Source organism: Oncorhynchus mykiss, chromosome 27 (genome assembly GCF_057628025.1).
Source record: "Oncorhynchus mykiss isolate SJ-2025 chromosome 27, ASM5762802v1, whole genome shotgun sequence".
NCBI classification, from domain to species: Eukaryota; Metazoa; Chordata; class Actinopteri; order Salmoniformes; family Salmonidae; genus Oncorhynchus; species Oncorhynchus mykiss.
In genome coordinates, this window is record NC_143048.1 from 48,254,266 (window position 1) to 48,276,924 (window position 22,659).

The 22,659-nt window shown below is 37.5% G+C and overlaps 1 protein-coding gene across 2 annotated transcripts in view; it reads left to right on the forward strand.

Annotated features, from left to right (window-relative positions):
- Positions 1–22,659, forward strand: part of prcp (prolylcarboxypeptidase (angiotensinase C)) — a 74,730-nt gene that overhangs the window by 15,527 nt on the left and 36,544 nt on the right. For both annotated transcript variants that reach the window (XM_090224044.1, XM_090224043.1), the window contains exon 2: positions 5,285–5,425. In XM_090224044.1, the coding sequence (XP_090080170.1) occupies positions 5,285–5,425 (141 nt within the window). The remainder of the gene's footprint in view (positions 1–5,284; positions 5,426–22,659) is intronic.

Genomic DNA, 22,659 nt, shown 5'->3' on the forward strand with positions numbered 1-22,659 from the left:
TGTCAGAGGGGAACAATAACCTTTACAGAACCTTTACAAGGTGTCTGTCAGAGGGGAACAAGAACCTTTACATAAACTCTACAGGGTGTCTGTCAGAGGGGAACAAGAACCTTTACAAGGTGTCTGTCAGAGGGGAACAAGAACCTTTACAAGGTGTCTGTCAGAGGGGAACAAGAACCTTTACAGGCTGTCTGTCAGAGGGGAACAAGAACCTTTACAGGGTGTCTGTCAGAGGGGAACAATAACCTTTACAAGGTGTCTGTCAGAGGGGAACAAGAACCTTTACAAGGTGTCTGTCAGAGGGGAAAAATAACCTTTACAAGGTGTCTGTCAGAGAGGAACAAGAACCTTTACAGAACCTTTACAGGCTGTCTGTCAGAGGGGAACAAGAACCTTTACAAGGTGTCTATCAGAGGGGAACAAGAACCTTTACAGGGTGTCTATCAGAGGGGAACAAGAACCTTTACAGGGTGTCTGTCAGAGGGGAACAAGAACCTTTACAGGGTGTCTGTCAGAGGGGAACAAGAACCTTTACAGAACCTTTACAGGGTGTCTGTCTGAGGGGAACAAGAACCTTTACAGGGTGTCTGTCAGAGGGGAACAAGAACCTTTACAGGGTGTCTGTCAGAGGGGAACAAGAACCTTTACAGAACCTTTACAGGGTATCTGTCAGAGGGGAACCAGAACCTTTACAGGGTGTCTGTCAGAGAGGAACAAGAACCTTTACAAGGTGTCTATCAGAGGGGAACAGGAACCTTTAAAGGGTGTCTATCAGAGGGGAACAAGAACCTTTACAGGGTGTCTGTCAGAGGGGAACAAGAACCTTTACAGAACCTTTACAGGGTGTCTGTCAGAAGGGAACAAGAACCTTTACAGGGTGTCTGTCTGACGGGAACAATAACCTTTACAGGGTGTCTGGCAGAGGGGAACAAGAACCTTTACAGAACCTTTACAGGGTGTCTGTCAGAGGGGAACAGGAACCTTTACAGGGTGTCTGTCTGACGGGAACAAGAACCTTTACAGGGTGTCTGGCAGAGGGGAACAATAACCTTTACAGGGTGTCTGGCAGAGTGGAACAAGAACCTTTACAGAACCTTTACAGGGTGTCTGTCAGAGGGAAACAAGAACCTTTACAGGGTGTCTGTCAGAGGGGAACAAGAGCCTTTACAGGGTGTCTGTCAGAGGGGAACAAGAGCCTTTACAGGGTGTCTGACAGAGGGGAACAAGAACCTTTACAGAACCTTTACAGGGTGTCTATCAGAGGGGAACAAGAACCTTTACAATGTGTCTGTCAGAGGGGAACAAGAACCTTTACAGAACCTTTACAGGGTGTCTGTGAGAGGGGAACAGGAACCTTTACAAGGTATCTGTCAGAGGGGAACAATAACCTTTACAGGGTGTCTATCAGAGGGGAACAAGAACCTTTACAGGGTGTCTATCAGAGGGGAACAAGAACCTTTACAAGGTGTCTGTCAGAGGGGAACAATAACCTTTACAAGGTGTCTGTCAGAGGGGAACAATAACCTTTACAGAACCTTTACAAGGTGTCTGTCAGAGGGGAACAAGAACCTTTACATAAACTTTACAGGGTGTCTGTCAGAGGGGAACAAGAACCTTTACAAGGTGTCTGTCAGAGGGGAACAAGAACCTTTACAAGGTGTCTGTCAGAGGGGAACAAGAACCTTTACAGGCTGTCTGTCAGAGGGGAACAAGAACCTTTACAGGGTGTCTGTCAGAGGGGAACAAGAACCTTTACAAGGTGTCTGTCAGAGGGGAACAAGAACCTTTACAGAGTGTCTGTCAGAGGGGAACAAGAACATTTACAGGGTGTCTGTCAGAGGGGAACAAGAACCTTTACAGGGTGTCTGTCAGAGGGGAACAAGAACCTTTACAAGGTGTCTGTCAGAGGGGAACAATAACATTTACAGGGTGTCTGTCAGAGGGGAACAATAACCTTTACAAGGTGTCTGTCAGAGGGGAACAAGAACCTTTACAAGGTGTCTGTCAGAGGGGAAAAATAACCTTTACAAGGTGTCTGTCAGAGAGGAACAAGAACCTTTACAGAACCTTTACAGGCTGTCTGTCAGAGGGGAACAAGAACCTTTACAAGGTGTCTATCAGAGGGGAACAAGAACCTTTACAGGGTGTCTATCAGAGGGGAACAAGAACCTTTACAGGGTGTCTGTCAGAGGGGAACAAGAACCTTTACAGGGTGTCTGTCAGAGGGGAACAAGAACCTTTACAGAACCTTTACAGGGTGTCTGTCTGAGGGGAACAAGAACCTTTACAGGGTGTCTGTCAGAGGGGAACAAGAACCTTTACAGGGTGTCTGTCAGAGGGGAACAAGAACCTTTACAGAACCTTTACAGGGTATCTGTCAGAGGGGAACCAGAACCTTTACAGGGTGTCTGTCAGAGGGGAACAAGAACCTTTACAAGGTGTCTATCAGAGGGGAACAAGAACCTTTACAGGGTGTCTGTCAGAGGGGAACAAGAACCTTTACAGAACCTTTACAGGGTGTCTGTCAGAAGGGAACAAGAACCTTTACAGGGTGTCTGTCTGACGGGAACAAGAACCTTTACAGGGTGTGTGGCAGAGGGGAACAATAACCTTTACAGAACCTTTACAGGGTGTCTGTCAGAGGGGAACAGGAACCTTTACAGGGTGTCTGTCTGACGGGAACAAGAACCTTTACAGGGTGTCTGGCAGAGGGGAACAAGAACCTTTACAGGGTGTCTGGCAGAGTGGAACAAGAACCTTTACAGAACCTTTACAGGGTGTCTGTCAGAGGGAAACAAGAACCTTTACAGGGTGTCTGTCAGAGGGGAACAGGAGCCTTTACAGGGTGTCTGTCAGAGGGGAACAAGAACCTTTACAATGTGTCTGTCAGAGGGGAACAAAAACCTTTACAGAACCTTTACAGGGTGTATGTCAGAGGGGAACAGGAACCTTTACAAGGTATCTGTCAGAGGGGAACAAGAACCTTTACAGGGTGTCTGTCAGAGGGGAACAAGAACCTTTACAGAACCTTTACAGGGTGTCTGTGAGAGGGGAACAGGAACCTTTACAAGGTATCTGTCAGAGGGGAACAATAACCTTTACAGGGTGTCTATCAGAGGGGAACAAGAACCTTTACAGGGTGTCTGTCAGAGGGGAACAAGAACCTTTACAGAACCTTTACAGGGTGTCTGTCAGAGGGGAACAAGAACCTTTACAGGGTGTCTGTCAGAGGGGAACAAGAACCTTTACAATGTGTCTGTCAAAGGGGAACAATAACCTTTACAGGGTGTCTATCAGAGGGGAACAAGAACCTTTACAGGGTGTCTGTCAGAGGGGAACAAGAACTTTTACAGGGTGTCTGTCAGAGGGGAACAATAACCTTTACAGGGTGTCTGTCAGAGGGGAACAAGAACCTTTACAGGGTGTCTGTCAGAGGGGAACAAGAACCTTTACAGGGTGTCTAACAGAGGGGAACAAGAACCTTTACAGAACCTTTACAGGGTGTCTGTCAGAGGGGAACAAGAACCTTTACAGGGTGTCTGTCAGAGGGGAACAAGAACCTTTACAGGGTGTCTGTCAGAGGGGAACAATAACCTTGACAGGGTGTCTGTCAGAGGGGAACAAGAACCTTTACAGGGTGTCTGTCAGAGGGGAACAAGAACCTTTACAGAGTGTCTGTCAGAGGGGAACAAGAACTTTTACAGGGTGTCTGTCAGAGGGGAACAATAACCTTTACAGGGTGTCTGTCAGAGGGGAACAAGAACCTTTACAGGGTGTCTGTCAGAGGGGAACAAGAACCTTTACAGGGTGTCTATCAGAGGGGAACAAGAACCTTTACAGAACCTTTACAGGGTGTCTGTCAGAGGGGAACAAGAACCTTTACAGGGTGTCTGTCAGAGGGGAACAATAACCTTTACAGGGTGTCTGTCAGAGGGGAACAATAACCTTTACAGGGTGTCTGTCAGAGGGGAACAAGAACCTTTACAGAGTGTCTGTCAGAGGGGAACAAGAACCTTTACAGGGTGTCTGTCAGAGGGGAACAAGAACCTTTACAGGGTGTCTGTCAGAGGGGAAATGGAACCGTTGGTCAGAGAGGATGACCGTTGGTCAGAGAGGATGACCGTTGGTCAGAGAGGATGACCGTTGGTCAGAGAGGAATTGGAACCGTTGGTCAGAGAAGATGACTGTTGGTAAGAGAGGAAATGGAACCGTTGGTCAGAGAGGATGACCGTTGGTCAGAGAGGATGACAGTTGGTCAGAGAGGATGACCGTTGGTCAGAGAGAATGACCGTTGGTCAGAGAGGAAATGGAACCGTTGGTCAGAGAGGATGACCGTTGGTCAGAGAGGATGACTGTTGGTCAGAGAGGATGACTGTTTGTCAGAGGGGATGACCGTTGGTCAGAGGGGATGACCGTTGGTCAGAGAGGATGACTGTTGGTCAGAGAGGATGACTGTTGGTCAGAGAGGATGACTGTTGGTCAGAGAGGATGACCGTTGGTCAGAGAGGATGACCGTTGGTCAGAGGGGATGACCATTGGTCAGAGAGGATGACCATTGGTCAGAGAGGATGACCGTTGGTCAGAGAGGATGACTGTTGGTCAGAGAGGATGACCGTTGGTCAGAGAGGAAATGGAACCGTTGGTCAGAGAGGAAATGGAACCGCTGGTCAGAGAGGAAATGGAACCGTTGGTCAGAGAGGAAATGGAACCGCTGGTCAGAGAGGAAATGGAACCGTTGGTCAGAGAGGAAATGGAACCGTTGGTCAGAGAGGAAATGGAACCGCTGGTCAGAGAGGAAATGGAACCGTTGGTCAGAGAGGAAATGGAACCGCTGGTCAGAGAGGAAATGGAACCGTTGGTCAGAGAGGATGACCTCATGCGTCGTCGTGGAGACGGGCCATTCCCGCTGTCTCCCTCAATGGTTGATCATTCTGTCACGTCGGTATAAATTATTCGGGAGACAGGCGCAGGAATGCGTAATAGGATTTTTTTATTGCGCCCCCAAAAAAGGCACTGGGACGAAGACCCAACAAACGCATAACAAAACACAGGGTAGAAACCCAAAACATAAGAGTGAGGTGCACCTCGAATAAGCACAAGCACACAATGAGTAACACACGGGACGAGACCCGTAATCATCTGCGCAATAGGTGCCAGGTGTGCGTGATGAACGTTCCCGGAGGGATCCGTGACACTAGGTTGGGTTTAAAGTAGCAGCGTGTCATATTTTAGCCATCCTCTTGATTTCTCCAGGTTTTTCTGATGTACGTCTCTGTCCTTACAGATCGATCACTTTGGTTTCCTGGAGGATGGCACCTTTAAGCAGAGATACCTGGTTAATAATGAACACTGGGATCAGAAGGGAGGGCCTATCTTGTTCTACACCGGCAATGAAGGAGACATTACCTGGTTCTGCAATAACACTGTAATAATTACCCTTCTGTATTCATCTTCTCTGTTCTGTAATGTATTCATCTTCTCTGTTCTGTTCTGTATTCATCTTCTCTGTTCTGTAATGTATTCATCTTCTCTGTTCTGTATTCATCTTCTCTGTTCTGTATTCATCTTCTCTGTTCTGTATTCATCTTCTCTGTTCTGTTTTGTATTCATCTTCTCTGTTCTGTATTCATCTTCTCTGTTCTGTTCTGTATTCATCTTCTCTGTTCTGTATTCATCTTCTCTGTTCTGTAATGTATTCATCTTCTCTGTTCTGTTCTGTATTCATCTTCTCTGTTCTGTAATGTATTCATCTTCTCTGTTCTGTAATGTATTCATCTTCTCTGTTCTGTGTTCATCTTCTCTGTTCTGTTCTGTATTCATCTTCTCTGTTCTGTATTCATCTTCTCTGTTCTGTAATGTATTCATCTTCTCTGTTCTGTAATGTATTCATCTTCTCTGTTCTGTATTCAGCTTCTCTGTTCTGTAATGTATTCATCTTCTCTCTTCTGTTCTGTATTCATCTTCTCTGTTCTGTAATGTATTCATCTTCTCTGTTCTGTAATGTATTCATCTTCTCTGTTCTGTAATGTATTCATCTTCTCTGTTCTGTAATGTATTCATCTTCTCTGTTTTGTAATGTATTCATCTTCTCTGTTCTGTATTCAGCTTCTCTGTTCTGTAATGTATTCATCTTCTCTCTTCTGTTCTGTATTCATCTTCTCTGTTCTGTAATGTATTCATCTTCTCTGTTCTGTAATGTATTCATCTTCTCTGTTCTGTAATGTATTCATCTTCTCTGTTCTGTAATGTATTCATCTTCTCTGTTCTGTATTCAGCTTCTCTGTTCTGTAATGTATTCATCTTCTCTCTTCTGTTCTGTATTCATCTTCTCTGTTCTGTAATGTATTCATCTTCTCTGTTCTGTAATGTATTCATCTTCTCTGTTCTGTAATGTATTCATCTTCTCTGTTCTGTAATGTATTCATCTTCTCTGTTCTGTAATGTATTCATCTTCTCTGTTCTGTAATGTATTCATCTTCTCTGTTCTGTATTCAGCTTCTCTGTTCTGTAATGTATTCATCTTCTCTGTTCTGTATTCATCTTCTCTGTTCTGTATTCATCTTCTCTGTTCTGTATTCATCTTCTCTGTTCTGTATTCATCTTCTCTGTTCTGTATTCATCTTCTCTGTTCTGTGTTCATCTTCTCTGTTCTGTATTCATCTTCTCTGTTCTGTATTCAGCTTCTCTGTTCTGTAATGTATTCATCTTCTCTCTTCTGTTCTGTATTCATCTTCTCTGTTCTGTAATGTATTCATCTTCTCTGTTCTGTAATGTATTCATCTTCTCTGTTCTGTAATGTATTCATCTTCTCTGTTCTGTAATGTATTCATCTTCTCTGTTCTGTAATGTATTCATCTTCTCTGTTCTGTATTCAGCTTCTCTGTTCTGTAATGTATTCATCTTCTCTCTTCTGTTCTGTATTCATCTTCTCTGTTCTGTAATGTATTCATCTTCTCTGTTCTGTAATGTATTCATCTTCTCTGTTCTGTAATGTATTCATCTTCTCTGTTCTGTAATGTATTCATCTTCTCTGTTCTGTAATGTATTCATCTTCTCTGTTCTGTAATGTATTCATCTTCTCTGTTCTGTATTCAGCTTCTCTGTTCTGTAATGTATTCATCTTCTCTGTTCTGTATTCATCTTCTCTGTTCTGTATTCATCTTCTCTGTTCTGTATTCATCTTCTCTGTTCTGTATTCATCTTCTCTGTTCTGTGTTCATCTTCTCTGTTCTGTGTTCATCTTCTCTGTTCTGTATTCATCTTCTCTGTTCTGTATTCATCTTCTCTGTTCTGTATTCATCTTCTCTGTTCTGTATTCATCTTCTCTGTTCTGTATTCATCTTCTCTGTTCTGTATTCATCTTCTCTGTTCTGTATTCATCTTCTCTGTTCTGTATTCATCTTCTCTGTTCTGTGTTCATCTTCTCTGTTCTGTTCTGTATTCATCTTCTCTGTTCTGTAATGTATTCATCTTCTCTGTTCTGTAATGTATTCATCGTCTCTGTTCTGTGTTCATCTTCTCTGTTCTGTTCTGTATTCATCTTCTCTGTTCTGTATTCATCTTCTCTGTTCTGTATTCATCTTCTCTGTTCTGTATTGTATTCATCTTCTCTGTTCTCTGTTCTGTAATGTATTCATCTTCTCTGTTCTGTAATGTATTCATCTTCTCTGTTCTGTAATGTATTCATCTTCTCTGTTCTGTAATGTATTCATCTTCTCTGTTCTGTATTCAGCTTCTCTGTTCTGTAATGTATTCATCTTCTCTGTTCTGTAATGTATTCATCTTCTCTGTTCTGTAATGTATTCATCTTCTCTGTTCTGTATTCAGCTTCTCTGTTCTGTAATGTATTCATCTTCTCTCTTCTGTTCTGTATTCATCTTCTCTGTTCTGTAATGTATTCATCTTCTCTGTTCTGTAATGTATTCATCTTCTCTGTTCTGTAATGTATTCATCTTCTCTGTTCTGTTCTGTATTCATCTTCTCTGTTCTGTAATGTATTCATCTTCTCTGTTCTGTAATGTATTCATCTTCTCTGTTCTGTTCTGTATTCATCTTCTCTGTTCTGTATTCATCTTCTCTGTTCTGTAATGTATTCATCTTCTCTGTTCTGTATTCAGCTTCTCTGTTCTGTATTCATCTTCTCTGTTCTGTAATGTATTCATCTTCTCTGTTCTGTAATGTATTCATCTTCTCTGTTCTGTTCTGTATTCATCTTCTCTGTTCTGTATTCATCTTCTCTGTTCTGTATTCATCTTCTCTGTTCTGTAATGTATTCATCTTCTCTGTTCTGTATTCATCTTCTCTGTTCTGTATTCATCTTCTCTGTTCTGTAATGTATTCATCTTCTCTGTTCTGTTCTGTATTCATCTTCTCTGTTCTGTAATGTATTCATCTTCTCTGTTCTGTAATGTATTCATCTTTTCTGTTCTGTATTCATCTTCTCTGTTCTGTAATGTATTCATCTTTTCTGTTCTGTATTCAGCTTCTCTGTTCTGTAATGTATTCATCTTTTCTGTTCTGTATTCAGCTTCTCTGTTCTGTGTTCATCTTCTCTGTTCTGTAATGTATTCATCTTTTCTGTTCTGTATTCATCTTCTCTGTTCTGTAATGTATTCATCTTCTCTGTTCTGTTCTGTATTCATCTTCTCTGTTCTGTATTCATCTTCTCTGTTCTGTTCTGTATTCATCTTCTCTGTTCTGTATTCATCTTCTCTGTTCTGTATTCATCTTCTCTGTTCTCTGTTCTGTTCTGTATTCATCTTCTCTGTTCTGTATTCATCTTCTCTGTTCTGTTCTGTATTCATCTTCTCTGTTCTGTATTCATCTTCTCTGTTCTGTATTCATCTTCTCTGTTCTGTATTCATCTTCTCTGTTCTGTATTCATCTTCTCTGTTCTGTATTCATCTTCTCTGTTCTCTGTTCTGTTCTGTATTCATCTTCTCTGTTCTGTATTCATCTTCTCTGTTCTGTATTCATCTTCTCTGTTCTCTGTTCTGTTCTGTATTCATCTTCTCTGTTCTGTATTCATCTTCTCTGTTCTGTTCTGTGTTCATCTTCTCTGTTCTGTAATCAGCTTCTCTGTTCTGTTCTGTATTCATCTTCTCTGTTCTGTATTCATCTTCTCTGTTCTGTATTCATCTTTTCTGTTCTGTATTCAGCTTCTCTGTTCTGTTCTGTATTCATCTTCTCTGTTCTGTTCTGTATTCATCTTCTCTGTTCTGTAATGTATTCATCTTCTCTGTTCTGTATTCATCTTCTCTGTTCTGTAATGTATTCATCTTTTCTGTTCTGTAATGTATTCATCTTCTCTGTTCTGTAATGTATTCATCTTCTCTGTTCTGTTCTGTATTCATCTTCTCTGTTCTGTAATGTATTCATCTTCTCTGTTCTGTAATGTATTCATCTTCTCTCTTCTGTTCTGTATTCATCTTCTCTGTTCTGTAATGTATTAATCTTCTCTGTTCTGTTCTGTATTCATCTTCTCTGTTCTGTAATGTATTCATCTTCTCTGTTCTGTATTCATCTTCTCTGTTCTGTTCTGTATTCATCTTCTCTGTTCTGTTCTGTATTCATCTTCTCTGTTCTGTAATGTATTCATCTTCTCTGTTCTGTAATGTGTTCATCTTCTCTGTTCTGTAATGTATTCATCTTCTCTGTTCTGTAATGTATTCATCTTCTCTGTTCTGTATTCAGCTTCTCTGTTCTGTAATGTATTCATCTTCTCTGTTCTGTATTCATCTTCTCTGTTCTGTATTCATCTTCTCTCTTCTGTTCTGTATTCATCTTCTCTGTTCTGTTCTGTATTCATCTTCTCTGTTCTGTAATGTATTCATCTTCTCTGTTCTGTTCTGTATTCATCTTCTCTGTTCTGTTCTGTATTCATCTTCTCTGTTCTGTTCTGTAATGTATTCATCTTCTCTGTTCTGTTCTGTAATGTATTCATCTTCTCTGTTCTGTTCTGTAATGTATTCATCTTCTCTGTTCTGTAATGTATTCATCTTCTCTGTTCTGTTCTGTAATGTATTCATCTTCTCTGTTCTGTTCTGTATTCATCTTCTCTGTTCTGTTCTGTATTCATCTTCTCTGTTCTGTTCTGTATTCATCTTCTCTGTTCTGTTCTGTATTCATCTTCTCTGTTCTGTAATGTATTCATATTCTCTGTTCTGTAATGTGTTCATCTTCTCTGTTCTGTAATGTATTCATCTTCTCTGTTCTGTTCTGTATTCATCTTCTCTGTTCTGTAATGTATTCATCTTCTCTGTTCTGTATTCAGCTTCTCTGTTCTGTAATGTATTCATCTTTTCTGTTCTGTATTCATCTTCTCTGTTCTGTAATGTATTCATCTTCTCTGTTCTGTAATGTATTCATCTTCTCTCTTCTGTTCTGTATTCATCTTCTCTGTTCTGTAATGTATTCATCTTCTCTGTTCTGTAATGTATTCATCTTCTCTCTTCTGTTCTGTATTCATCTTCTCTCTTCTGTTCTGTATTCATCTTCTCTGTTCTGTAATGTATTCATCTTCTCTGTTCTGTATTCATCTTCTCTGTTCTGTATTCAGCTTCTCTGTTCTGTAATGTATTCATCTTCTCTGTTCTGTATTCATCTTCTCTGTTCTGTATTCATCTTCTCTGTTCTGTTCTGTATTCATCTTCTCTGTTCTGTATTCATCTTCTCTGTTCTGTATTCATCTTCTCTGTTCTGTTCTGTATTCATCTTCTCTGTTCTGTTCTGTATTCATCTTCTCTGTTCTGTAATGTATTCATCTTCTCTGTTCTGTAATGTATTCATCTTCTCTGTTCTGTATTCAGCTTCTCTGTTCTGTAATGTATTCATCTTCTCTGTTCTGTATTCATCTTCTCTGTTCTGTATTCATCTTCTCTGTTCTGTATTCATCTTCTCTGTTCTGTATTCATCTTCTCTGTTCTGTGTTCATCTTCTCTGTTCTGTGTTCATCTTCTCTGTTCTGTATTCATCTTCTCTGTTCTGTATTCATCTTCTCTGTTCTGTATTCATCTTCTCTGTTCTGTATTCATCTTCTCTGTTCTGTATTCATCTTCTCTGTTCTGTATTCATCTTCTCTGTTCTGTATTCATCTTCTCTGTTCTGTATTCATCTTCTCTGTTCTGTGTTCATCTTCTCTGTTCTGTTCTGTATTCATCTTCTCTGTTCTGTAATGTATTCATCTTCTCTGTTCTGTAATGTATTCATCTTCTCTGTTCTGTGTTCATCTTCTCTGTTCTGTTCTGTATTCATCTTCTCTGTTCTGTATTCATCTTCTCTGTTCTGTATTCATCTTCTCTGTTCTGTATTGTATTCATCTTCTCTGTTCTCTGTTCTGTAATGTATTCATCTTCTCTGTTCTGTAATGTATTCATCTTCTCTGTTCTGTAATGTATTCATCTTCTCTGTTCTGTAATGTATTCATCTTCTCTGTTCTGTATTCAGCTTCTCTGTTCTGTAATGTATTCATCTTCTCTGTTCTGTAATGTATTCATCTTCTCTGTTCTGTAATGTATTCATCTTCTCTGTTCTGTATTCAGCTTCTCTGTTCTGTAATGTATTCATCTTCTCTCTTCTGTTCTGTATTCATCTTCTCTGTTCTGTAATGTATTCATCTTCTCTGTTCTGTAATGTATTCATCTTCTCTGTTCTGTAATGTATTCATCTTCTCTGTTCTGTTCTGTATTCATCTTCTCTGTTCTGTATTCATCTTCTCTGTTCTGTAATGTATTCATCTTCTCTGTTCTGTAATGTATTCATCTTCTCTGTTCTGTAATGTATTCATCTTCTCTGTTCTGTTCTGTATTCATCTTCTCTGTTCTGTAATGTATTCATCTTCTCTGTTCTGTAATGTATTCATCTTCTCTGTTCTGTTCTGTATTCATCTTCTCTGTTCTGTATTCATCTTCTCTGTTCTGTAATGTATTCATCTTCTCTGTTCTGTAATGTATTCATCTTCTCTGTTCTGTTCTGTATTCATCTTCTCTGTTCTGTAATGTATTCATCTTCTCTGTTCTGTAATGTATTCATCTTTTCTGTTCTGTATTCATCTTCTCTGTTCTGTAATGTATTCATCTTTTCTGTTCTGTATTCAGCTTCTCTGTTCTGTAATGTATTCATCTTTTCTGTTCTGTATTCAGCTTCTCTGTTCTGTATTCATCTTCTCTGTTCTGTAATGTATTCATCTTCTCTGTTCTGTAATGTATTCATCTTCTCTGTTCTGTAATGTATTCATCTTCTCTGTTCTGTTCTGTATTCATCTTCTCTGTTCTGTATTCATCTTCTCTGTTCTGTATTCATCTTCTCTGTTCTGTAATGTATTCATCTTCTCTGTTCTGTATTCATCTTCTCTGTTCTGTATTCATCTTCTCTGTTCTGTAATGTATTCATCTTCTCTGTTCTGTTCTGTATTCATCTTCTCTGTTCTGTATTCATCTTCTCTGTTCTGTTCTGTATTCATCTTCTCTGTTCTGTATTCATCTTCTCTGTTCTGTATTCATCTTCTCTGTTCTCTGTTCTGTTCTGTATTCATCTTCTCTGTTCTGTATTCATCTTCTCTGTTCTGTTCTGTATTCATCTTCTCTGTTCTGTATTCATCTTCTCTGTTCTGTATTCATCTTCTCTGTTCTGTATTCATCTTCTCTGTTCTGTATTCATCTTCTCTGTTCTGTATTCATCTTCTCTGTTCTCTGTTCTGTTCTGTATTCATCTTCTCTGTTCTGTATTCATCTTCTCTGTTCTGTATTCATCTTCTCTGTTCTCTGTTCTGTTCTGTATTCATCTTCTCTGTTCTGTATTCATCTTCTCTGTTCTGTTCTGTGTTCATCTTCTCTGTTCTGTAATCAGCTTCTCTGTTCTGTTCTGTATTCATCTTCTCTGTTCTGTATTCATCTTCTCTGTTCTGTATTCATCTTTTCTGTTCTGTATTCAGCTTCTCTGTTCTGTTCTGTATTCATCTTCTCTGTTCTGTTCTGTATTCATCTTCTCTGTTCTGTAATGTATTCATCTTCTCTGTTCTGTATTCATCTTCTCTGTTCTGTAATGTATTCATCTTTTCTGTTCTGTAATGTATTCATCTTCTCTGTTCTGTAATGTATTCATCTTCTCTGTTCTGTTCTGTATTCATCTTCTCTGTTCTGTAATGTATTCATCTTCTCTGTTCTGTAATGTATTCATCTTCTCTCTTCTGTTCTGTATTCATCTTCTCTGTTCTGTAATGTATTAATCTTCTCTGTTCTGTTCTGTATTCATCTTCTCTGTTCTGTAATGTATTCATCTTCTCTGTTCTGTATTCATCTTCTCTGTTCTGTTCTGTATTCATCTTCTCTGTTCTGTTCTGTATTCATCTTCTCTGTTCTGTAATGTATTCATCTTCTCTGTTCTGTAATGTGTTCATCTTCTCTGTTCTGTAATGTGTTCATCTTCTCTGTTCTGTAATGTATTCATCTTCTCTGTTCTGTAATGTATTCATCTTCTCTGTTCTGTATTCAGCTTCTCTGTTCTGTAATGTATTCATCTTCTCTGTTCCGTATTCATCTTCTCTGTTCTGTATTCATCTTCTCTGTTCTGTTCTGTATTCATCTTCTCTGTTCTGTAATGTATTCATCTTCTCTGTTCTGTTCTGTATTCATCTTCTCTGTTCTGTTCTGTATTCATCTTCTCTGTTCTGTTCTGTAATGTATTCATCTTCTCTGTTCTGTTCTGTAATGTATTCATCTTCTCTGTTCTGTTCTGTAATGTATTCATCTTCTCTGTTCTGTAATGTATTCATCTTCTCTGTTCTGTTCTGTAATGTATTCATCTTCTCTGTTCTGTTCTGTATTCATCTTCTCTGTTCTGTTCTGTATTCATCTTCTCTGTTCTGTTCTGTATTCATCTTCTCTGTTCTGTTCTGTATTCATCTTCTCTGTTCTGTAATGTATTCATATTCTCTGTTCTGTAATGTGTTCATCTTCTCTGTTCTGTAATGTATTCATCTTCTCTGTTCTGTTCTGTATTCATCTTCTCTGTTCTGTAATGTATTCATCTTCTCTGTTCTGTATTCAGCTTCTCTGTTCTGTAATGTATTCATCTTTTCTGTTCTGTATTCATCTTCTCTGTTCTGTAATGTATTCATCTTCTCTGTTCTGTAATGTATTCATCTTCTCTCTTCTGTTCTGTATTCATCTTCTCTGTTCTGTAATGTATTCATCTTCTCTGTTCTGTAATGTATTCATCTTCTCTCTTCTGTTCTGTATTCATCTTCTCTCTTCTGTTCTGTATTCATCTTCTCTGTTCTGTAATGTATTCATCTTCTCTGTTCTGTATTCATCTTCTCTGTTCTGTATTCAGCTTCTCTGTTCTGTAATGTATTCATCTTCTCTGTTCTGTATTCATCTTCTCTGTTCTGTATTCATCTTCTCTGTTCTGTTCTGTATTCATCTTCTCTGTTCTGTATTCATCTTCTCTGTTCTGTATTCATCTTCTCTGTTCTGTTCTGTATTCATCTTCTCTGTTCTGTTCTGTATTCATCTTCTCTGTTCTGTAATGTATTCATCTTCTCTGTTCTGTAATGTATTCATCTTCTCTGTTCTGTATTCATCTTCTCTGTTCTGTTCTGTATTCATCTTCTCTGTTCTGTATTCATCTTCTCTGTTCTGTTCTGTATTCATCTTCTCTGTTCTGTAATGTATTCATCTTCTCTGTTCTGTATTCAGCTTCTCTGTTCTGTAATGTATTCATCTTTTCTGTTCTGTATTCATCTTCTCTGTTCTGTAATGTATTCATCTTCTCTGTTCTGTAATGTATTCATCTTCTCTGTTCTGTAATGTATTCAGCTTCTCTGTTCTGTATTCATCTTCTCTGTTCTGTAATGTATTCATCTTTTCTGTTCTGTAATGTATTCATCTTCTCTGTTCTGTAATGTATTCATCTTCTCTGTTCTGTTCTGTATTCAGCTTCTCTGTTCTGTAATGTATTCATCTTCTCTCTTCTGTTCTGTATTCATCTTCTCTGTTCTGTAATGTATTCATCTTCTCTGTTCTGTTCTGTATTCATCTTTTCTGTTCTGTATTCATCTTCTCTGTTCTGTTCTGTATTCAGCTTCTCTGTTCTGTAATGTATTCATCTTTTCTGTTCTGTAATGTATTCATCTTCTCTGTTCTGTAATGTATTCATCTTCTCTGTTCTGTAATGTATTCATCTTCTCTGTTCTGTATTCATCTTCTCTGTTCTGTAATGTATTCATCTTCTCTGTTCTGTATTCATCTTCTCTGTTCTGTATTCATCTTCTCTGTTCTGTAATGTATTCATCTTCTCTGTTCTCTGTTCTGTATTCATCTTCTCTGTTCTGTATTCATCTTCTCTGTTCTGTATTCATCTTCTCTGTTCTGTATTCATCTTCTCTGTTCTGTAATGTATTCATCTTCTCTGTTCTGTAATGTATTCATCTTCTCTGTTCTGTTCTGTATTCATCTTCTCTGTTCTGTAATGTATTCATCTTCTCTGTTCTGTAATGTATTCATCTTCTCTGTTCTGTTCTGTATTCATCTTCTCTGTTCTGTAATGTATTCATCTTCTCTGTTCTGTTCTGTATTCATCTTCTCTGTTCTGTAATGTATTCATCTTCTCTGTTCTGTAATGTATTCATCTTTTCTGTTCTGTTCTGTATTCATCTTCTCTGTTCTGTATTCATCTTCTCTGTTCTGTAATGTATTAATCTTCTCTGTTCTGTATTCAGCTTCTCTGTTCTGTATTCATCTTCTCTGTTCTGTAATGTATTCATCTTCTCTGTTCTGTAATGTATTCATCTTCTCTGTTCTGTTCTGTATTCATCTTCTCTGTTCTGTATTCATCTTCTCTGTTCTGTAATGTATTCATCTTCTCTGTTCTGTATTCATCTTCTCTGTTCTGTATTCATCTTCTCTGTTCTGTAATGTATTCATCTTCTCTGTTCTGTTCTGTATTCATCTTCTCTGTTCTGTAATGTATTCATCTTCTCTGTTCTGTAATGTATTCATATTTTCTGTTCTGTATTCATCTTCTCTGTTCTGTAATGTATTCATCTTTTCTGTTCTGTATTCAGCTTCTCTGTTCTGTAATGTATTCATCTTTTCTGTTCTGTATTCAGCTTCTCTGTTCTGTGTTCATCTTCTCTGTTCTGTAATGTATTCATCTTTTCTGTTCTGTATTCATCTTCTCTGTTCTGTAATGTATTCATCTTCTCTGTTCTGTTCTGTATTCATCTTCTCTGTTCTGTATTCATCTTCTCTGTTCTGTTCTGTATTCATCTTCTCTGTTCTGTATTCATCTTCTCTGTTCTGTATTCATCTTCTCTGTTCTCTGTTCTGTTCTGTATTCATCTTCTCTGTTCTGTATTCATCTTCTCTGTTCTGTTCTGTATTCATCTTCTCTGTTCTGTATTCATCTTCTCTGTTCTGTATTCATCTTCTCTGTTCTGTATTCATCTTCTCTGTTCTGTATTCATCTTCTCTGTTCTCTGTTCTGTTCTGTATTCATCTTCTCTGTTCTGTATTCATCTTCTCTGTTCTGTATTCATCTTCTCTGTTCTCTGTTCTGTTCTGTATTCATCTTCTCTGTTCTGTATTCATCTTCTCTGTTCTGTTCTGTGTTCATCTTCTCTGTTCTGTAATCAGCTTCTCTGTTCTGTTCTGTATTCATCTTCTCTGTTCTGTATTCATCTTCTCTGTTCTGTATTCATCTTTTCTGTTCTGTATTCAGCTTCTCTGTTCTGTTCTGTATTCATCTTCTCTGTTCTGTTCTGTATTCATCTTCTCTGTTCTGTAATGTATTCATCTTCTCTGTTCTGTATTCATCTTCTCTGTTCTGTAATGTATTCATCTTTTCTGTTCTGTAATGTATTCATCTTCTCTGTTCTGTAATGTATTCATCTTCTCTGTTCTGTTCTGTATTCATCTTCTCTGTTCTGTAATGTATTCATCTTCTCTGTTCTGTAATGTATTCATCTTCTCTCTTCTGTTCTGTATTCATCTTCTCTGTTCTGTAATGTATTAATCTTCTCTGTTCTGTTCTGTATTCATCTTCTCTGTTCTGTAATGTATTCATCTTCTCTGTTCTGTATTCATCTTCTCTGTTCTGTTCTGTATTCATCTTCTCTGTTCTGTTCTGTATTCATCTTCTCTGTTCTGTAATGTATTCATCTTCTCTGTTCTGTAATGTATTCATCTTCTCTGTTCTGTAATGTGTTCATCTTCTCTGTTCTGTAATGTATTCATCTTCTCTGTTCTGTAATGTATTCATCTTCTCTGTTCTGTATTCAGCTTCTCTGTTCTGTAATGTATTCATCTTCTCTGTTCTGTATTCATCTTCTCTGTTCTGTATTCATCTTCTCTCTTCTGTTCTGTATTCATCTTCTCTGTTCTGTTCTGTATTCATCTTCTCTGTTCTGTAATGTATTCATCTTCTCTGTTCTGTTCTGTATTCATCTTCTCTGTTCTGTTCTGTATTCATCTTCTCTGTTCTGTTCTGTAATGTATTCATCTTCTCTGTTCTGTTCTGTAATGTATTCATCTTCTCTGTTCTGTTCTGTAATGTATTCATCTTCTCTGTTCTGTAATGTATTCATCTTCTCTGTTCTGTTCTGTATTCATCTTCTCTGTTCTGTATTCATCTTCTCTGTTCTGTATTCATCTTCTCTGTTCTGTATTCATCTTCTCTGTTCTGTATTCATCTTCTCTGTTCTGTATTCATCTTCTCTGTTCTGTATTCATCTTCTCTGTTCTGTATTCATCTTCTCTGTTCTGTATTCATCTTCTCTGTTCTGTTCTGTATTCATCTTCTCTGTTCTGTTCTGTATTCATCTTCTCTGTTCTGTAATGTATTCATCTTCTCTGTTCTGTAATGTGTTCATCTTCTCTGTTCTGTAATGTATTCATCTTCTCTGTTCTGTTCTGTATTCATCTTCTCTGTTCTGTAATTTATTCATCTTCTCTGTTCTGTATTCAGCTTCTCTGTTCTGTAATGTATTCATCTTTTCTGTTCTGTATTCATCTTCTCTGTTCTGTAATGTATTCATCTTCTCTGTTCTGTAATGTATTCATCTTCTCTCTTCTGTTCTGTATTCATCTTCTCTGTTCTGTAATGTATTCATCTTCTCTGTTCTGTTCTGTATTCATCTTCTCTGTTCTGTATTCATCTTCTCTCTTCTGTTCTGTATTCATCTTCTCTGTTCTGTTCTGTATTCATCTTCTCTGTTCTGTAATGTATTCATCTTCTCTGTTCTGTATTCATCTTTTCTGTTCTGTATTCATCTTCTCTGTTCTGTAATGTATTCATCTTCTCTGTTCTGTAATGTATTCATCTTCTCTCTTCTGTTCTGTATTCATCTTCTCTGTTCTGTTCTGTATTCATCTTCTCTGTTCTGTAATGTATTCATCTTCTCTGTTCTGTAATGTATTCATCTTCTCTCTTCTGTTCTGTATTCATCTTCTCTGTTCTGTAATGTATTAATCTTCTCTGTTCTGTTCTGTATTCATCTTCTCTGTTCTGTAATGTATTCATCTTCTCTGTTCTGTATTCATCTTCTCTGTTCTGTTCTGTATTCATCTTCTCTGTTCTGTTCTGTATTCATCTTCTCTGTTCTGTAATGTATTCATCTTCTCTGTTCTGTAATGTATTCATCTTCTCTGTTCTGTAATGTGTTCATCTTCTCTGTTCTGTAATGTATTCATCTTCTCTGTTCTGTAATGTATTCATCTTCTCTGTTCTGTAATGTATTCATCTTCTCTGTTCTGTAATGTGTTCATCTTCTCTGTTCTGTAATGTATTCATCTTCTCTGTTCTGTAATGTATTCATCTTCTCTGTTCTGTATTCAGCTTCTCTGTTCTGTAATGTATTCATCTTCTCTGTTCTGTATTCATCTTCTCTGTTCTGTATTCATCTTCTCTCTTCTGTTCTGTATTCATCTTCTCTGTTCTGTTCTGTATTCATCTTCTCTGTTCTGTAATGTATTCATCTTCTCTGTTCTGTTCTGTATTCATCTTCTCTGTTCTGTTCTGTATTCATCTTCTCTGTTCTGTTCTGTAATGTATTCATCTTCTCTGTTCTGTTCTGTAATGTATTCATCTTCTCTGTTCTGTTCTGTAATGTATTCATCTTCTCTGTTCTGTAATGTATTCATCTTCTCTGTTCTGTTCTGTATTCATCTTCTCTGTTCTGTATTCATCTTCTCTGTTCTGTATTCATCTTCTCTGTTCTGTATTCATCTTCTCTGTTCTGTATTCATCTTCTCTGTTCTGTATTCATCTTCTCTGTTCTGTATTCATCTTCTCTGTTCTGTATTCATCTTCTCTGTTCTGTATTCATCTTCTCTGTTCTGTTCTGTATTCATCTTCTCTGTTCTGTTCTGTATTCATCTTCTCTGTTCTGTAATGTATTCATCTTCTCTGTTCTGTAATGTGTTCATCTTCTCTGTTCTGTAATGTATTCATCTTCTCTGTTCTGTTCTGTATTCATCTTCTCTGTTCTGTAATTTATTCATCTTCTCTGTTCTGTATTCAGCTTCTCTGTTCTGTAATGTATTCATCTTTTCTGTTCTGTATTCATCTTCTCTGTTCTGTAATGTATTCATCTTCTCTGTTCTGTAATGTATTCATCTTCTCTCTTCTGTTCTGTATTCATCTTCTCTGTTCTGTAATGTATTCATCTTCTCTGTTCTGTTCTGTATTCATCTTCTCTGTTCTGTATTCATCTTCTCTCTTCTGTTCTGTATTCATCTTCTCTGTTCTGTTCTGTATTCATCTTCTCTGTTCTGTAATGTATTCATCTTCTCTGTTCTGTTCTGTATTCATCTTCTCTGTTCTGTTCTGTATTCATCTTCTCTGTTCTGTTCTGTAATGTATTCATCTTCTCTGTTCTGTTCTGTAATGTATTCATTTTCTCTGTTCTGTTCTGTAATGTATTCATCTTCTCTGTTCTGTAATGTATTCATCTTCTCTGTTCTGTTCTGTATTCATCTTCTCTGTTCTGTTCTGTATTCATCTTCTCTGTTCTGTTCTGTATTCATCTTCTCTGTTCTGTTCTGTATTCATCTTCTCTGTTCTGTTCTGTATTCATCTTCTCTGTTCTGTTCTGTATTCATCTTCTCTGTTCTGTTCTGTATTCATCTTCTCTGTTCTGTAATGTATTCATCTTCTCTGTTCTGTAATGTGTTCATCTTCTCTGTTCTGTAATGTATTCATCTTCTCTGTTCTGTTCTGTATTCATCTTCTCTGTTCTGTAATGTATTCATCTTCTCTGTTCTGTATTCAGCTTCTCTGTTCTGTAATGTATTCATCTTTTCTGTTCTGTATTCATCTTCTCTGTTCTGTAATGTATTCATCTTCTCTGTTCTGTAATGTATTCATCTTCTCTCTTCTGTTCTGTATTCATCTTCTCTGTTCTGTAATGTATTCATCTTCTCTGTTCTGTTCTGTATTCATCTTCTCTGTTCTGTAATGTATTCATCTTCTCTGTTCTGTAATGTATTCATCTTCTCTCTTCTGTTCTGTATTCATCTTCTCTGTTCTGTAATGTATTAATCTTCTCTGTTCTGTTCTGTATTCATCTTCTCTGTTCTGTAATGTATTCATCTTCTCTGTTCTGTATTCATCTTCTCTGTTCTGTATTCATCTTCTCTGTTCTGTTCTGTATTCATCTTCTCTGTTCTGTAATGTATTCATCTTCTCTGTTCTGTAATGTATTAATCTTCTCTGTTCTGTAATGTGTTCATCTTCTCTGTTCTGTAATGTATTCATCTTCTCTGTTCTGTAATGTATTCATCTTCTCTGTTCTGTATTCAGCTTCTCTGTTCTGTAATGTATTCATCTTCTCTGTTCTGTATTCATCTTCTCTGTTCTGTATTCATCTTCTCTCTTCTGTTCTGTATTCATCTTCTCTGTTCTGTTCTGTATTCATCTTCTCTGTTCTGTAATGTATTCATCTTCTCTGTTCTGTTCTGTATTCATCTTCTCTGTTCTGTTCTGTATTCATCTTCTCTGTTCTGTTCTGTAATGTATTCATCTTCTCTGTTCTGTTCTGTAATGTATTCATCTTCTCTGTTCTGTTCTGTAATGTATTCATCTTCTCTGTTCTGTAATGTATTCATCTTCTCTGTTCTGTTCTGTATTCATCTTCTCTGTTCTGTTCTGTATTCATCTTCTCTGTTCTGTTCTGTATTCATCTTCTCTGTTCTGTTCTGTATTCATCTTCTCTGTTCTGTTCTGTATTCATCTTCTCTGTTCTGTAATGTATTCATCTTCTCTGTTCTGTAATGTGTTCATCTTCTCTGTTCTGTAATGTATTCATCTTCTCTGTTCTGTTCTGTATTCATCTTCTCTGTTCTGTAATGTATTCATCTTCTCTGTTCTGTATTCAGCTTCTCTGTTCTGTAATGTATTCATCTTTTCTGTTCTGTATTCATCTTCTCTGTTCTGTAATGTATTCATCTTCTCTGTTCTGTAATGTATTCATCTTCTCTCTTCTGTTCTGTATTCATCTTCTCTGTTCTGTAATGTATTCATCTTCTCTGTTCTGTAATGTATTCATCTTCTCTCTTCTGTTCTGTATTCATCTTCTCTGTTCTGTAATGTATTCATCTTCTCTGTTCTGTAATGTATTCATCTTCTCTGTTCTGTAATGTATTCATCTTCTCTGTTCTGTATTCAGCTTCTCTGTTCTGTAATGTATTCATCTTCTCTGTTCTGTATTCATCTTCTCTGTTCTGTATTCATCTTCTCTGTTCTGTATTCATCTTCTCTGTTCTGTTCTGTATTCATCTTCTCTGTTCTGTATTCATCTTCTCTGTTCTGTATTCATCTTCTCTGTTCTGTTCTGTATTCATCTTCTCTGTTCTGTTCTGTATTCATCTTCTCTGTTCTGTAATGTATTCATCTTCTCTGTTCTGTAATGTATTCATCTTCTCTGTTCTGTATTCATCTTCTCTGTTCTGTTCTGTATTCATCTTCTCTGTCCTGTATTCATCTTCTCTGTTCTGTTCTGTATTCATCTTCTCTGTTCTGTAATGTATTCATCTTCTCTGTTCTGTAATGTATTCATCTTCTCTGTTCTGTATTCAGCTTCTCTGTTCTGTAATGTATTCATCTTTTCTGTTCTGTATTCATCTTCTCTGTTCTGTAATGTATTCATCTTCTCTGTTCTGTAATGTATTCATCTTCTCTGTTCTGTAATGTATTCAGCTTCTCTGTTCTGTATTCATCTTTTCTGTTCTGTAATGTATTCATCTTCTCTGTTCTGTAATGTATTCATCTTCTCTGTTCTGTTCTGTATTCAGCTTCTCTGTTCTGTAATGTATTCATCTTCTCTCTTCTGTTCTGTATTCATCTTTTCTGTTCTGTATTCATCTTCTCTGTTCTGTTCTGTATTCAGCTTCTCTGTTCTGTAATGTATTCATCTTTTCTGTTCTGTAATGTATTCATCTTCTCTGTTCTGTAATGTATTCATCTTCTCTGTTCTGTAATGTATTCATCTTCTCTGTTCTGTATTCATCTTCTCTGTTCTGTAATGTATTCATCTTCTCTGTTCTGTATTCATCTTCTCTGTTCTGTATTCATCTTCTCTGTTCTGTAATGTATTCATCTTCTCTGTTCTCTGTTCTGTATTCATCTTCTCTGTTCTGTATTCATCTTCTCTGTTCTGTATTC